General features: G+C 32.7%; 1 protein-coding gene across 1 annotated transcript; it reads left to right on the top strand.

Moving 5' to 3' along the window:
- Positions 1-1,950: 1,950 nt before the first annotated feature.
- Positions 1,951-10,840, top strand: LOC133205267 (serum paraoxonase/arylesterase 1-like). The gene is made up of 10 exons (XM_061341039.1): positions 1,951-2,038; positions 4,601-4,717; positions 4,946-5,013; positions 5,112-5,167; positions 5,412-5,559; positions 5,834-5,960; positions 6,080-6,265; positions 9,978-10,059; positions 10,148-10,288; positions 10,381-10,840. Exons 2-10 carry the CDS (start codon positions 4,638-4,640, stop codon positions 10,549-10,551), a joined length of 1,059 nt encoding a protein of 352 aa, XP_061197023.1. The 5' UTR covers positions 1,951-2,038; positions 4,601-4,637; the 3' UTR covers positions 10,552-10,840.
- Positions 10,841-17,623: the final 6,783 nt, after the last annotated feature.

The raw sequence follows: 17,623 nt of genomic DNA, 5'->3' as shown, positions 1-17,623 counted from the left end.
TTGAGCAGAGACAATATCTTTGTCTGTCCAGTTTTACCATTGACCTTTGACTCTGTGACTTCAGAAGGCTTAAGCCAATGTACCAAGTTTGATATTAGTGAAACGAAGGGTTCTCGAGGCACTGAGCGAATATCTCCCTTTGTCTTGAGTATTTATCCCTTAACTTTTGACTTTAAAATCAAAAGGGGTCAACTACCCCTTAAAAGAAAACAAACTAAACCAAACTAAGTTTGATATCAGTCAAAGAAAGGGTTCTCAAGATATTGATCGGAAAAGACAGACTACTGACCGACCGACCGACAAGTGGAAAACAATATGCCCCCTCTTTAATCCAGCAGCTTACCCTAAATATTACAGAATCTGGCACTATACGTACATGTTTGATACAAATACTTGAAAATATTCATCCAGAGAAAATAGAACAGGTATAGCATCCGTTTCATGTTCCTCCTCGATACTGCACGGCTAACTACCTGGCCATGGGTCTCCATCACTTGATCCGGATATTGCTAAATTTCAGCTGAGATTCGGCTTGACTGGATACTAGTTTCTGGACTTTCATCGGTGAAGGTATCAGTCCCTTGTCAGTCAAATCTTAGCCGAGATTAGGATATTGCCTGCTGGAGAAAAAAAAAGAATTTTGTTTTTATTGTTTAATAAGTTTTTAAATTCCCATGATATAACATAAACTGAATAAATTATAATCTAAGATGCTACCTACTGTGTAATGTAAACACACACACACTCACATAAACCACAGGTGCTTGGGGACGGGACCCCCTCCCCCGTGTTCCGTACCCCAAGGGTTCTTTGACTTTTTTATTAAATAAAATATTCTTCTATGACACATTGAAAAAGTATTACAACTGAAAAATCCAAAATATAACCTAAATATAACCTAAAACTAGCCTTTTATAAAAAATCACACTCTCTGATACTGAAAGTTCTCTTTTAGTATCAGAGAGAGTGAATTTTTATGAAAGGCTAGTTTAAGGTTATATTTTGGATTTTTCAGTTGTAATACTTTGTGAATGTGTCATAGAAAAATATTTTATTTAAAAGAAAAACCCTTGAGGTACGGAACACGGGGGATGGGGGGGGGGGGGGTCGTCCCCAAGCACCTGTGACATAAACCCCAAACCCCTTTTTTTGTCAATTAAGGTGATGAAATACATAATTATGATAATCCACTCATCGTTTGAATACTTTTTCAAGATATTGGATTCTTTTTCAAGATATCTTTTATAGCTTACAATATTTCGGAAGTGCGACCAGATCAGAATGACCAGTAATCCACACAGGCACTTGGGGTATGGACCACCCCCCCCCCCCCCTTCTCCATTTTTTTTTTAATCTGGGGTCGAGTTACTTTTTCCTATTTTTATATCCTAATATGTACTATATGTTATCAATAATGTAACTCTTTTTTCTCTATATGCTGTTTTTAAATATACCGTTTTCGACTGATACATAAAATCTTATGTATCAGTCGAAAACGGTATATTTAAAAACAGCATATAGAGACAAAAGAGTTACATTATTGATAACATATAGTACATATTAGGATATAAAAATAGGAAAAAGGTGACTCGACCCCAGATTTAAAAAGAAAAAAAATGGAGAAGGGGGGGGTCCATACTCCAAGTGCCTGTGGTAATCCACTCTGAACCAAGTGCTGTCTTCTAAAAATAACATACCTCTAGATAGGCACTCATTCACAATAAAAATAATACAAAATATAATGAAATTATATAAATGTTTAGAAAGAATCTTTTCACATAAAGTGAATAGAAGTCTCTGAAAAGTAATTTATTTCGAAGAAACGGTGACGTTTGCTCCAACTGGGCAAAAAATAAGAAACGGTTTGCAACCTGTGTTTTACATTACGGAAAAAATAATCTCTTTGGACCCATTTCTTCCTCTTCTTCGCATATAAGTTTCCGGTATCAAGAAAGTGCAAAAAATGCAACAGAGTGTCTTGCATACTGGGGCCGAGATGTAGATCTGTATAAGTTTTGGAAATAATACAGTGTGATAGGTTAGTCGACATGTTCCAATATTTTAACATATTAATTGTTTATCTTACCTCTATAGGAAACTTATACATTTTAAAGAGTTACGTCTCTTTTAGGGAAAAAAAAATATAATAACTTTGTGTAATACTTAGTTTAAAGCATTTTTCCTCATCTTCTATCAAACGAGAACTAGTTATGTGTGTTTAAATATACCTTTTTATGTTAAATACTTAGTTTTATTGAAACACGGTAAAATAAATTGTATATATTATAAGAAACATTAAAAATATTTACTTGTTTTAAAATTGAAGTATTGTTTAACTAACGTAAAGAAACTTCATAACTGCGCTCACTCTAACGGTTGTACCTTATTGCTTAGCGAGCTCTATAGGTAACACGTTTAAAAATTTTGGATCCTCACAAGAGGATAGACTATGGCAAAGTTACTATAAATTTAAACTAATGAACACATTATTGTGGTATTTAAAAGCAGACATGGTAAGAATAACGCGAGATGAATAATATATTTATATAAATGTTCATAATAAAAGTGTGGTGAGCAGAAATTGATACTTTTTTTTTTTAATTCGAATCTCTCTCTTTTTATGTCAGACAAATTCTTCCATGAAACATGTTTTTAAAGTAGTCTCCCTTTCTTAACATTGGCAAGTTGTTCTCTATTGCTTAGATATTAAGTGCGCGTGTTTTTATTTTTTTTTTAAATTGACAATAATGCATATATTATGTATTATTTTAATGTTGTCGATTTATTGTACTTATTAAACTGATGGAAAAATTTTAAAACTTTGTAAAATTAATAAAATGAGCATTGAATGGAAAACTTGTAAGGAAAAGCATCGCGTACATTACAATTGTGGAATTTACAGACGGACATAAACGCCATACCATTATAATTCACGGTACAATGATACGCCTGTCGAATTATAAAAAATTTTGAGTCCCTCAGAAGAGGGAGTAAGTACTATGAAATGACAAACTATGGTAACGTTGTAACTTAATACAACATTAATCACATACAAAACTGAAACGCGACTCGAGGAACCTACTTGTCCCTTGTGATAATAAAATTACGAATTGCGATTTTTTTTTTAACTTTAGTAAGTTAAAAAGACATGCTGGCGCATGTTATTATTTCTTATGATTTTACTTAGATGAGGTTCAGATAAATGGTGTTCATTTAAAATTATGAATTCTAAGAAAATTACAATATTGAAACGTGTACATGTATTTTTGTGGAATAACAAAATACTTTGTATTTTAAAATTGTTAGGGATATGTAACAATATGTGTAATGTAAATTCTTTAATAAATGTAACGATGTCTGTAGACTTTAATATATTAGTTTATTCAGGATATAACTTTGGGCAATACAGCCCATCAGTTTACAAAAATAACATAGAATAACATATATTACAAAATTTAAGACTCTCAGTGAGCCTAAATTGGGGGGGTGAAACCCCTGGTCAAGTGTTCCTCAGTCCCGCAGTTCCACTCATCTATAGTATACAATAATATATTGAACAAATTAAGTACAATACAATAAGCAGTACAATACATAATTCAAGGTTATAATACAATATATAGCAATGATGTTTTGATGTACAGACATCTGAAAATATAAACCTTACACAGATAGAAATTAGGTTAACCTGACTGATCTTTGTTACGTAATATTAGAGCATAATGAATATATTTCCCTAAACCAACCAAGGTAGATATGCGGTTGGTACCCAACAATTGGATTAATTTAAAAGTACTTGGCGATTTGTAATGATATTCAGTTATATATTTTTTTCTTAAATTTAGATATCTAGGGCATTGAAGAATGAAATGGAATTCGTCTTCTATTTCACGTGTATTACAAACATCGCATAATCTATCCTCTCTACTTTTGCCTTGGTACCTTCCGCATTCTATGTTAAGATAGTGTGACGAAAGTCTAATGCGGGAAATATGTTTTTTTTTTAAATTACTCTGAAAAGGTTTTGTTAAATAGGATTGCATTTTACAGAAGTCAGATTGGACAATATGTTTATATAGAAAGCATTTTGACGAATTATCCATAAATGCAGTGCACTCTTGGAGGTATATATCTAGGATTCTATTTTTATACATAAAATAAAATGAGCGAAGTTTATTGCTTGCTGTTTTATCCAAAATTCTCCCAGACCCAATCTAAATAGTTCAAGTTTTACATCACGCCCGCAGTTTATACTCGTTCCCGACCCATTCTCTGCATCATATCGCAGGTATTCATAAGAAGATTTTAAAATGCAGTTTTCTGTTTTTAATAATTTACACCAGAATTTCATAATTTTCAAAATTTTTTTTAAAGAATTATAACATTAAACGTGAGGGCGCTTGTCCGCCGCGCCTTATCTAATAGATCTGCCTTTGGATGTAAAACCTGTAAGGTCGCATTCAGTACTTAAAACTGAAACCAACATATGCTGCAAATTTTACAAAAAATTCTAAAGCTTTTAGTAAAAGTGAGTTCTTTAAAGCATTGGTAAAATCCGTACGCTTATCCTAACAAGTACACGGTATCTTTTCTTTTTGAACAGGTTAAATCAAAAGCCTTCCCGAAAGTTTACATCTGTAATGGCTGTAATAAAGTTGGTAATTTTTGTGCTTACAACAGTTCTTGTGGCAGTGATAATGCAGAGAATCGTTGTCGTATGGTAAGAACCGAAACAAATTATATATATATATATATATATATACATACATATATATATATATATATATATATATATATATATATATATATATATATATATATATATATATATATATATATATATATATATATATATATATATATATATATTGCTTTACGTCTTTTTAATTATTTTCAGTTAAAAAATAAGAAAATAAATATATACATACAGCTATTGTTTATTCTATAGGGATGTGTTACGAAGTACCGTGATTGCTATTCACGCCCCTGGTCCATGTATCGAACTGGAAGACGCAGGTACAAAAAATTACTATTTATAAATAGTGTGTGTGTTTGTAAGTGTGTGTAACTTCCTAAAATATATGAGTATACCATTTCGATATATTTACAAGTAGATGGTGGATCTGGGGATTTGTCGGTACTTCCAGATGGAAGAGTGTTCATCTCTAGTGTAAGTATTCTATAGAAGTATTTTACTACCAATATTAATATGAGAACATTACCAATGCATATTTTTCTGTAAAAGTCTAAATAAAGAAAGAGAACTGATAATTTATCATTTTTCAGTTGAAAAAAATAATTATTAATCCTCATTTCAGCTCATAGTAGTAGAACAGTCGGTATTTAATGACCCTACATTAAACAGCTGTTAAAGATATAGTCAAGAGTAAGACAGGTGATTTAATTTTCGCCAGGGCTTTTTTCCGGGTTCTCGCGGGAAACTCCTCTTTACAGATTTTTTAGACCCAACCCACGCCGTTAGAGAGCTTCAGATACAGGGCAATATAAATGTATCGGAGGCACATTTCCATGGACTCTCATTGTGGCTGAACAAGGAAAAGGGTAGGATAAGCGGGGGGGGGGGGGGGGGGGGAGGGGCCACATGTAAACTTTTTTGTAGAAATAAATAATTTTATAATAATATACAATGCACATTCTTGAATGGAAAAATCCTACTGTTATTTGAAATATAAATATTTTTTCTAAACTTCTACAGGAATATAAGGTTAAATACATTCATTGTTTATGATTAAATGCCAATTGTTGAGATAATATTTTATGTGTTTAGATATATTGATTGAATAATATATGTTGTGTGTGTGTTGACTCTGAAAAGGCACCATGACAATTGCTGTTGTAAATCACCCAACATCTGGACAGGACACCATTGAGTTTTTCAATTTTGACGAGAAGAAGCAAACACTTATCCACACGAAAACTGTAAAAGACCCTCTATTTTCATCGTAAGGCACTAATGATATCATATTTATCTATTTATTTGTAAAATCATGTAATGATAATGAGAGAATATATACAGGATTTATTATAAGATGAGTGACCTGTTTGAAATGATTTATTTTAGTTTGAATGACATCGTGCTTGTCCAAGAGAACCAGTTTTACGTCACGTGCTCACAGAAGTGGACCCGTTTGGAATTATTTTTGCACATCAAAATGGGAGAAGTCTTGTTTTATGATGGGATCAAGGTCAAGGTCGTTGCAGGAGGACATTTGTTTGCAAACGGCATCAATGTTTCTCCCGACCAGAGGTATATATATATATATATATATATATATATATATATATATATATATATATATATATATATATATATATATATATTAGGGATGGCAATTTGTAACCGGTTAACCGATTACTCGGTCGGAACGATGGTAATCGGTTAGAAAATCTGTAATCGGTTAGTCGGAAAAAAATATATATGTAAATTTGAACGCAATTTTCTTAAATTCCTAAAAAAGAAACCTCTGCATTAAAGTTGATAATTTAGTTTTTTTCATTAAGCTTATTTGGAGGTAATTATGGCTCTCCGGATGGAGATCGCGGGATAATTAGTCAGTTTGTGAAGTGTTAATTATTGTTTTTAAAAACACCAAGCTGTTACCCCCGACTGTCCTGTAATTCTTTAATTATATTAAACAAATCACCGTTCCGCGCTGTGACTTGATATGAATATCTTTTGCCGTTATCTGTTGAATTATATTATAAGACAAACATTGTAAATTAGTGAAAGTTCAGACATAGTTTTAATTATGGTGACAATGCAGAATGAACTTGTGTGACATCTACTCTAGAAAATTATCAATGGTCTGATTTTACAGGCATGCGTGTTTCATGTTTTTGTAATTTTTTTCTTGTCTATTGAAATTGAAAAAAAATAATTATATGTACGTGTAGTTTCCTGATCAAGATTAACAGAATTTTTCCTGCTTCTAACATTTTTTTATAGGCTTCTTGGGTATATGAATAGAGGTACTCGAAAAAAAAAATTCAAAAATGTTGTATTTTGATACGATTAACCGACTAATCGGTCGGAACGTCTTGCGGTTAACCGATTAGCAATTCTGTATTCGATTGCCATCCCTAATATATATTAGGGATGTCAATTTTGTCAATAATTCATATTCGAATATTCAATGAAAGTATTCGAATATATTCGAATATTCGATAAAATAAATAAAATCTGTTTTATTTTAAATATGCATCATCCTACTCTCGTAGGAATACTTATGTAGGAAGTAAAATTGTATGAAGACTTTGTAGGTGTACAATAAGAAATTCCATTTGATATTTGTCAATGTTTGAAATAAATAATTGATTTAAATGTAGAAAAGTATAATTTTAACAAATGAAACGTGTATTTATAGTAGCCCCACCTGAGGAACCAGTCGTCTCACAAAAGGCAAGATAGCCGTAACGGTATACTGTTCAGATTTCAATACGTGTAGTAAATTACAATTATCTGCCTGATATGAGATATGATTATAATCTTTGATACAATGTAAACAAATATTTACATAAACAATTTTCCCAGGTAATTAACTGTTTTCCCGATAATGAATATAAATTATGTACAACCCGAGATAATCAAGTAATTTACACATTTATTCTGAAATTAAGCCCTTTACAATGTTAATTACAGATTAATTATATCGGACATTCATTCAATGATCAATTAATTTTATTTTGATAAGTATACTCTTCAAGCATTTTAGTTATTCTTAGATTTCATTTGTTTTCCTCGATTCTAGATCCGATCGTATCTTTAACTAATAAAAGCTATGAAAGTACGTTTTGTATTATACATAAAGCAATATTATACAATTCTTTACAACACCTTACTCAAAACAAAATACATGTAATTTAGAAGATTTATAAGATAAGAAAGTAGTGAAAGAAATCAGGCGATCGAAATTGATCGCTAGTAAATTAAACAGGGATAATTCCAGCACTGTTCTAATCAAAATTTATTTTTATGAAATCTGAAAAACACCGAATATTCGAATGTTCGAAAATTCATTGCCATCCCTAATATATATATATATATATATATATATATATATATATATATATATATATATATATATATATATATATATATATATATATAAGTTTTATTTTTTTTTTTTTATAAATTATTAATGTTTTTGTAAGCAATGGTATGTCCAGGCGGCGCAACCTCCGCAACCTTACATATGACGTTTTTTCTACCTGAGTGTAACTGATAAAAACTTTTTGATACGAGCGTTTGTCATCAAAAAATCCCGTTATTTCGGGATTTATTTATTTGTGGTACGACACAATTGTTCCGCAAAATTTGCAATTTTTAAACCAATTCCGTAAGTTCTTTGAAATTTTATCGTAAATTTCATATGGAATGTCCAAAAAATTAAGGGATTGAAAATGACATCAAAAAGGTTGAGGGGTTTCTTTTTCCAGCATTCTATAAAGTTTCGCACCTGGAAAAACTGGTATAAACCTAGGGCATGTTTAAAAAATAAAGAAAAAAATTAAAATCTTCCAGAGTACTTGTTTTTTTAAATGCCCAAAAAGATTCAGAGAGATGAAAGATCCACAGTTAATGTCGATTTGTAGTCAGGGTGTCAAAAGTCAGTCACGTCGAAAAGTGACGTTGATCGTGTGTGGTAGAAATTGAACTCCACCAAGCTAAGTATTCTGGCATAATCAGTGAGGATCTGTTCCTATATGTATAGATCCAATTGCAAAATTATAAGCTTATGCATTGAAAGCAGCTGTTCATGGCATTGTAAAGTAATATTAACAAGATGGGTTTAAGTCCTTACTTAGCTCCAGTTAATCCATGCCCGTAGGAACGGTTTCAAAAGGGGGGGGCGCCCCCCCCCCCCAAAAAAAACTAACCAAAGTGGGGGGGGGGGGCAACTTCCCAAGATGATCTGACAAGCAGAAAACGGTAATTTACTGTCCGAATCCTGAAATTTGCTGTGCTCGGCCTTAAACCATCAAAAAGTGGGGGGGGGGGGGCAACCTGCATCTTAAGGAAAAATTACGCCCTCTGCCCCCCCCCCCCCCCGCGTTCTACGGGGCTGTAATTTCATCAAGATAAGCAGAGGGAGCGGACATTGAGAAACAATGACGTTGTCGGACGTTTTGAAACTAAATGGCGATAGCGCCAGGTGACCATATTATGTCTTTTTTATTTTAGAATAATTTGGCAAAATATCAACGTATCAAGCTAAAATTTTGAATAATTTGGCAAATTATCAACGTATCAAGCTAAAATTTTGAACGTTTCTTAAAATTTTGTTGTTTTTATCTTGTTTTTTTTTTCATAAATTTTGTAAGCACAGACTATACATTTTGTATTAATTTTATCGCATCAGTCCACGAACTTTTTGATAACCCCTCGTACACAAATAATCAGCAAAATATGAACTTCCTATATTGAAAAATGGAGGAGCTATCCGAACAAATGATATATACCCTTTAGGCATTCACCCATCCGCCCGCCATATCAATAACCGGATTTTTCCGATGGAAATCCCGATTAAAACTTAAAATGGCGTTCTTAAAATGGCCCCTAGGCCTTCAGAAATTTTTTACTGGGATAGCCCTTATACAAGTTCATACTTGTACCCTCCTCTTGCACTTGAGGTATCTGTATAGTATTTCCCTCGTTTTCTATCATCAGCTGATTTCTTGGGGGGTGATTCTCCAGGTGCGTTAACCAAACTCCACCGTCGCGTTTTCAATGTGCGCCACCAGTTCATCTCAATCTAAATATCCTTCCCCTTCCCCCAGCGGTCCCCAAATATACATGTACCATTGAAACTCCGTTGTTGTCTATGCGGTCACAAGAAAAAAAACAAAGCTTTTGTATTATATAGATTAAAAAAAACCATTCTTTGATAACATTCTTTTTTCTCTCTCCATGAAGTTGTAAAAGTTGAGAACATCAAATAATACTTTTTTTTAATTTGTAGGTTTGTCTATGTGGCTGAACTATTAGAGAAAAAGATTTCGGTATATGAAAGAAAAAGCGACAATAGCATTGAACTCAAACAGGTGAAAAAAAAAATGAAAACTTTTTTTTCTTCAAGAAACTGGGGTGTACTGAATGATAATTAAGAACTTATTTACCTGTCATTTTTAGAGTAAGTATTTGGACACAGGGGTCAGCAATATTGAGGTTGACCCCCACACTGGTGACCTGTGGGTGGGTGCCCACCCTAGAATCAGCACACTAGTCAGTTATATGTGGAAGGAAGGGCAGGGAATGGTTTCCCCATCACAGGTACGATAGAGAAATGACATATATTCGTACCCTCACAGTTCTAGGTCTGGATGTATGAATTTATTCTTGAACTATATATATTCAATTTACAGGTTCTGAAGATAAAAGCCGAGAATGGAATTTTGGAAGACGTCATTGAAGTTTATTTGGATGACGGCGGTGAATTAACTGCGTCTTCCGTAGCAGCATTTTTCAAAAATAGGCTGATCATCGGAAGTCTAGCCTCAAACTTGTTACTTTGTGATGTTAAATACTCAAAATAAACTGTTAGCATAATGCGGTAGATTAGAAACAGGGTATGTCATCAAAAAATATATAAATATTTGATCGTGCCAGTCATGATTTTATGCTTAAAATTACATACAAATATTTTGTGAATATTTAAGATTTATGCCTATATTTCCGTATTTTATTAAAACAATTTACAATAAAAACAAAATGCTTGAGTACCTTAAAGAAAAAACGGTATTATATGTGGTATTGGAGTTATCGCCCTTAAATTTAGAAAACTGCAAAATATTTTTTTGTAATTATCCTAAGAAAATGCGTCAAGTATCTTTTATCTAAATACAATTATTTTTAAAATATATTATTATTACACGAAATTTGTGAAATGGTGTAGAAAACAATGTATAAAATAAATAATTTATAACTGAAATGTTAACAAAGTACGTTTTGGAAACAAACGTAAAATTTAATTTGAAATAATTCGCCAAAGATAAATTTAGACGACAGACACTTTACCAATGCATTAATTCGTTACTGAAGCTCTACTGGTTACGAATTATTTAAAATTTTGAATCCTCTATCAATGAGGACAAATTTGTTTAAAAATAGTTAACAGTGAGGATTTCCCAAATATGTAGCGCAATAAGAACATCAAACATGATCTCATAATTTCTTGATCTCCAGTTCAGAAAGAAACTAGTATGTATTAAATTGAATCACACTTTTTATGCCTGTTTGCGTAGGATTCTCAATAGTTATGGAAAAGAGACAGAAAAAAAGAAAACTGGATGTTCTGACAACATCAGTTAAAGATGCAGAGGTAGTTCCTGAAAGGAATATGGTAATCAAGAACTGTCAAGGAAAAAATCCTTAAAAATGTTGCGAAAAATATTGAAATACGGTACATGTAATGCAAAATAAAAGTGATACATGAGTATACGATGATAGGTTTGTTGTTTAACCGTATTTGACTAATTTGGCTTAAATCGAAGAAATCAATTCTATGAAATGAACAGAACTACATATACATGTAAACAGAATATTAAAATAATTTAAAAGAAAAAAAAACCCCCTATAATATGAATGCTGATGAACGCGAAAAAAATATAAGTATAATTACGAGCAACATAGGCAAGGGAATGGGGGAAAAGGTTGCATTCTCTGCCTATATGTGTTTATTCTTTGCTTAAACTCCATCTTTAGCTATACGTCTTTTTGCACACTGCCCTCTACGTAAATAATTGAGACAGTTAATCAATGATTAAGAAACCATTCTTTCTTGATAGTAAATTTATCTCTACTGATTATTTTTGTTAAAATCAATTTTTATATAAAAGTTTCTTAGTAAGTTTAAAAAAAGAAAAAAAAAACAAACAAACAAAAAAAAAAAACAAAACAAAAAAAAAACAACAACATTTTATTCATTATAACATGAATGCATGCAAGCACGAATGTATCTAATCCATAGGTACGTAATGAATTACATGTAAAATAGAATGATTAAGGAGCTTATTTCTGACGGAGGAGTAGAATTTAAAAAGAAAAAAAAAATTATCTGGAACTGCCTAAAGGGGTCAACAAAAACTTAGGAATCTGTTTTCCGAAATTCTATTTCGTTTCAATTTACAAAAAGGACAAAATTCGACTATAGGATTTTACGAGTATTTTATATTGCTGTAAATAGAAAATTTATATGTGTAAGGGGTACATGTACAAGACGAAGATGGTCTCGATACGGGACTGGGACAAAGTGCGAAGCACCGAGTCTCAGTCCGGTATCTGACATTATAGAGACCATCTGAGTTTTGTATCTTACTTAAAACATACATTTGTATTGGTTATTGTCTTGATACGATACTGGTGACGGTGACCAAACCAGACGGATGGGGCGCTTAGGGGTTTAAGACATTTCTTTCAAAGGGATGAATATTTTTGAATTAAAGACCCTTACTGAACCCCAATCATATATTATTTATCGTTGTGGCACTCTATGGATGCGTTAAAAAGAGCTGAGCAACTTAATGACAGTAATTAAGCAATTCTGAGAGTATTGTGAAGGATCCTTTTTTTTAACGGATGAAGATTGTAAGTGACCAGTAGGCAAATATTCCAGGAAAGCGCCGTTTTTGTCCGTTGGATATCGAAGGTACCACATCTTTACGTAAATTAATTTGGAAATATATATTGAAATTAAATTTTCCGGGAAAAAATTCGGAATGAATGAATGTGTGTTGTTTTACGTCAGAGTTGTATGAGATATATTTACAGATCGAGTGTAAACTTTCCGCATTTTGCTTTTTCTTCCCCTGAATACTAACGTTCTTCAATGGACCACTTTACGTGGATTTATTTGGATGTGTTTTCGGAAAAATCATAAATTTTAAGTGTTAACTCGAAAACCCCAAAGTAATCGTTCCACACAAAAATAATAAGAGAGATATAATGTATAGTGAAGCATTTTTTATGTGGAACGATTATTTTGGAGTTTTCACGATTTAATTCCTATGGTACACATGATGAATAAGTGCAATAAATATTATTTGTGAAAAATTGTCCAACAAGCCCCGAGGTTGAATATCGGGGGGGGGGGGGGGGGCTGTCCACAAGTACCTGTGTAAATTTTAAGGGATTTCTGGATATTTCTACTTTGCATGAATTGGATTACGAATGTTGATTTCCATATACTAGTAGCTTGCACTGGATTCTATTATTATCTATTGTTATGTCCTTTGGGTACATTTCAAACGTTGATAGTTGCCTTTTCCTCCAAATGTTCCAGGGTTTGGTGCATGACTTTGGGGTACCAGTCCCTTCTTTGTAATTACTGGGATATAGGTTACTGTATCTGACAAACTTCAACTCATTTGTATACCGTGTCAAAACATTTGTCTTTTGGAAGTTGTCTATCCCGTCTACGCAACTTTTCTTCTTTCGTTTGTAACTTCTCTTCTTCCTTTTCCGGTAGCACTTTGGACATGTGCAGCACTTAGTCCTACAGTGTGAATTTGATCGTCTCGCTCTTGTGAGTGGGCTAGCATTATATTATGACGCTTTTTTAAGATTTTATTGGTGATTTATTTCTATGCGCAAAAGTACATTCACAGTTGAAGCAGTTTTCTTTGAAGCTGTGATTCCTTCATCTTTGAAAAAGGAATCTCTGGAAAGTTCAAACGCTTTTCGTTGAAAGTCTTTGTCCTCTGTCTGTGGCGTTGATTTTTTCTGTCGGATTTTTTTTTATTTCTGCCTGTGTTGAACTGATCGCATTTCCCAAAACTGTAATGCCAAGGCCAAAATAAAAAATAGGTTTGTTTCCCCTAACACGACCGACCCACTTAAATCGTGCCGACTGAAAAGTTTTTTTAATAAGATTATTCAAATATTTATTTTTATTGTTTATCAACTTTATAAAATACAATTTCATCAAAATTCGTTTTTATCAGAATGGCGACATTTGTTTTATTCCCATTTGGCGCCCACAACATGTGGCCACAGAGGGTTATTTAGTGTTATGAAACAACGGCGATGTATCAATCTTAATATACATCTTTAACTTATTAGAATCCCAAACTCTTGAAACATTTCGTGAATAAAATAGACCATGACTAAGGAGTGTTAAGATGGTATTTACAAATGTGTCTTCTTTAATTAACGTACGTAGCAAGCATGACAAAGCCTGTCTCATGAGCAGATGAGGGGCCCACTTTGTGTATGCATATCAATAAATTTCACTGCATTTCATTCGTTTTGATCTAAAATAAACACTATGTATGATTCTATTTTTCACTATATAGGATCATAGGAATTGTAAATATGTCTTTGTATAATTATTTCATCTTGATAAATATAATTCGGATGTCGTTTCTTCATTCCTTTTATTTATGGGCTAAACTTCGTGACTATAACATCAGATGTATGAAACCTTAATCATTTTAGATATGGTTTGGTTGAATTAAATATTGTTTATACAGCTACTCTCTTTTCAAATAGTGTTGAAATCTTTCAAGTTGGCTTATGGTACGGCTTCCTGAGACGTTCAGTGTATTTTTCTTTTCTTTAGTTGGGCCCTTGAAAATAGGTTGTTTCTTTGCTTTAAAATACTTTTAAAAATTACTGGGTCGACAACATTTGAACACCTGCCTGGTGGAGGGCTCCTAATTTAGACTTTTTCTTGGCACTTATGGCCATTGATCATAAAGCATCAGTAAGGGATCTTTATCGTACCAACAACTACATGTATACTGTGACACTGCATGGTCCTACGTTTTTTACGGTCTCATTTGACTGACCAGTTTCCACGCCCCACATCGGGACCTGTGACTTAAAATAAGCTCCTGAATTACGTCGTGACTCCAAAACAAAACACTAGAATTACTGCGCCATGCGAGGCTCTCGACATTTTATCTGTGTAAGCACTCGAAGATGATAGTAGGTTTTAAAAAAAATATATACTCGGATGGCCGATGGTTGAGTATTTGCGAATGTTGTCTTTTTGAAAAAAATCAATTTCAATAAATTTAAAATAAAGTTCAAATGAATAATATTTGTGAATTAATTTACCATACATGTTAAATTTCATCTGTATGATATTCGGTTTAAAAATCGGTTTCTTTTGTTCTTTGTTATTTATACAGATATTATTCAATTTTCACAATGTATTTTCAAAACTGCTGTTAGAAAAAAAATAATAATTTACCTATCTACCTACTCAACTTGAAATTTTAGGGTCGGGTTAGGGGAAACAAAGATATTTTTAATGATGGCCCAAAAACGTCATTTCTGTGGTCAAATTTCTGTGCCCTACATATCCATACGAAATGTCTAATCCTGCTGCAATTAAAGCAGTCCAACAAAATCCTCTGTGTGTAAGTCTGCATCTTCTTCTTTTCGATTTACCATAGGTATAAAGTACTTTCCAGGGTATAGCGTATCACACACTGTTCAGAACTTGTAAAAATACAATCCAGTATGGGGGAAATTAGCTTTAAGGTACATGACTTGTTTCGTTTATTGTAAACCACTCATTAATTACCTCGATACATTTTAAGATTTTAGATGGGATACAAATCTCCGGTTGGGGTTATAAACGAAGGATAAAATCAGAGACCTTGGAATGGATTACTCGGAAGTCTCTGGTTTTATCCTACCCCCAACCGGAAGTTGTATCCCATCTAAAGTCTTAATATGTATCGAGGTAATTTTCGAGGAATAAATGAGTGGTTTACAATAAAGAGGCTCGACCAGAGACGTCTGAAAGGATTTATTTGACAAGAAAAAAGTCTCTCGAAGCGAACGATATAATTTTACAGTAGGTTAATGATTGATATATGAACAAAATACGAGCTTGAAGCGGGGGTGCATGAAATTGAGTTAGGTACCGTGTGGTAAAAATAAGTAGGGGTGCCCCGTATACGAAACAAGTGCCTGTGGTATTTAGGTCTCCCACTGGAGTCGATACGCAAGATCATGTTCTGCGTACAATCAACTCCGAAGCCTAGGCTGCCTACTAACAAATACATGTATGTTAATGCTAGAGGGGTATCAATAATATAGTGGAACATGCAAACACATTTGACCCTGTTTGTCTCAAAGTCGAAAATTGACTGACGTTTTTCATGCAAATTCTTCAGCCATTGTTTTCATGCAGATTTGTCAATGCATTATTCCGTTTACCAAATTAATATAAAAGGCTCACGGTGGGTGTAACCGGTCGACGGGGATGCCTACTCCTCAATTGCATATGATCCCGCTTCTGGTATGTCAAGGCATCCATGCTAGCTTATGCCTCCTTTGTACTATTTCATATTTTTCGAATTAGGTGTTGAACCAGATCATAATTTTATATTCGCAATTACTTCGCATATTTTTGTAAATAGCTAAAAATAAAGAAAGAAAACTTTCAGCATAAAATTTCTCACATCGAAAGGTTAAACAAAACTATTAACAATAAAAGAAAAAAGGGAGGGGGAATGTTATTCAATAAATACGTATGTTAATTTAATATATTACTTGCAAATTTGAGCTCACGAAAGGGGAAAACCATTTATTGCAATAATCTCTTTTCGTCAGTTTGTATCAATTAAAACTAATTAGTGTTAAATTATATGTTGCAACTATAAAATTTCTGACGAGTCAGTGTGTGTATCTCTGATTAAAAATTTCTTACTCAATTTTTAGCTGTTCATTTATGGTGTTATCAAGATTTACGATATCATTGTATACTTTACAATCTCGATGCACATGATTGTATAAGAGTCTTCACATTTTAGTTCGAAATGGTTTTAAACTTCTGTGACAGTCTGGGATAAGAGGCAATAGAGATATTTTTAATTTTACACATAAGATGAACTCAGTATCACATGCTATGATAAGCACCAATTGCATTTGTCGTTTGTAAGTTGTAAGATAGATGCTAAAGTTTAATAGACAGCGAGAGTAAAGAAACCATTCTGGCACGGACTAAAACTCTCAAAGTTTGTCCCAATTGCTATTAAATTCCATGTTTACAATATTTAATACGAAAGCCGGATAGGCTCATTTTTGACAAGACAAAAAAATATTTAACTCGTTAAAACGAGATAATTATCTCGTAATAACGAGTTAGTATCTCGTTATAAAAAGTTAATATCTCGTTATAACGAGTTAGTTATCTCGTTATAACGAGTTAGTTATCTCGTTATAACGAGTTAGTTATCTCGTTATAACGAGATAATTATCTCGTAATAACGAGTTAGTATCTCGTTATAACGAGTTAGTATCTCGTTATAACAAGTTAATATCTCGTTATAACGAGTTAGTTATCTCGTTATAACGAGTTAGTTATCTCGTTATAACGAGTTAATTATCTCGTTATAACGAGTTAGTATCTCGTTATAACGAGTTAATTATCTCGTTATAACGAGTTAGTTAGTTATCTCGTTATAACGAGTTAGTTATCTCGTTATAACGAGTTAGTTATCTCGTTATAACGAGATAATTATCTCGTTATAACGAGTTAGTTATCTCGTTATAACGAGATAATTGTCTCGTTATAACGAGATAAAAATTGATCTAGAATTGATATATCTAAGTAAAGAATAGACCATTATTTATAGGAAATATACAGAAGCA

The sequence above is a fragment of the Saccostrea echinata genome, unplaced genomic scaffold, assembly GCF_033153115.1.
Source record: "Saccostrea echinata isolate AGI-Se365-2 ecotype Australia unplaced genomic scaffold, CSIRO_AGI_Sech_v1 ptg000054l, whole genome shotgun sequence".
Lineage (NCBI taxonomy): Eukaryota > Metazoa > Mollusca > Bivalvia > Ostreida > Ostreidae > Saccostrea > Saccostrea echinata.
This window is presented reverse-complemented; position numbering and strand designations above follow the sequence as displayed.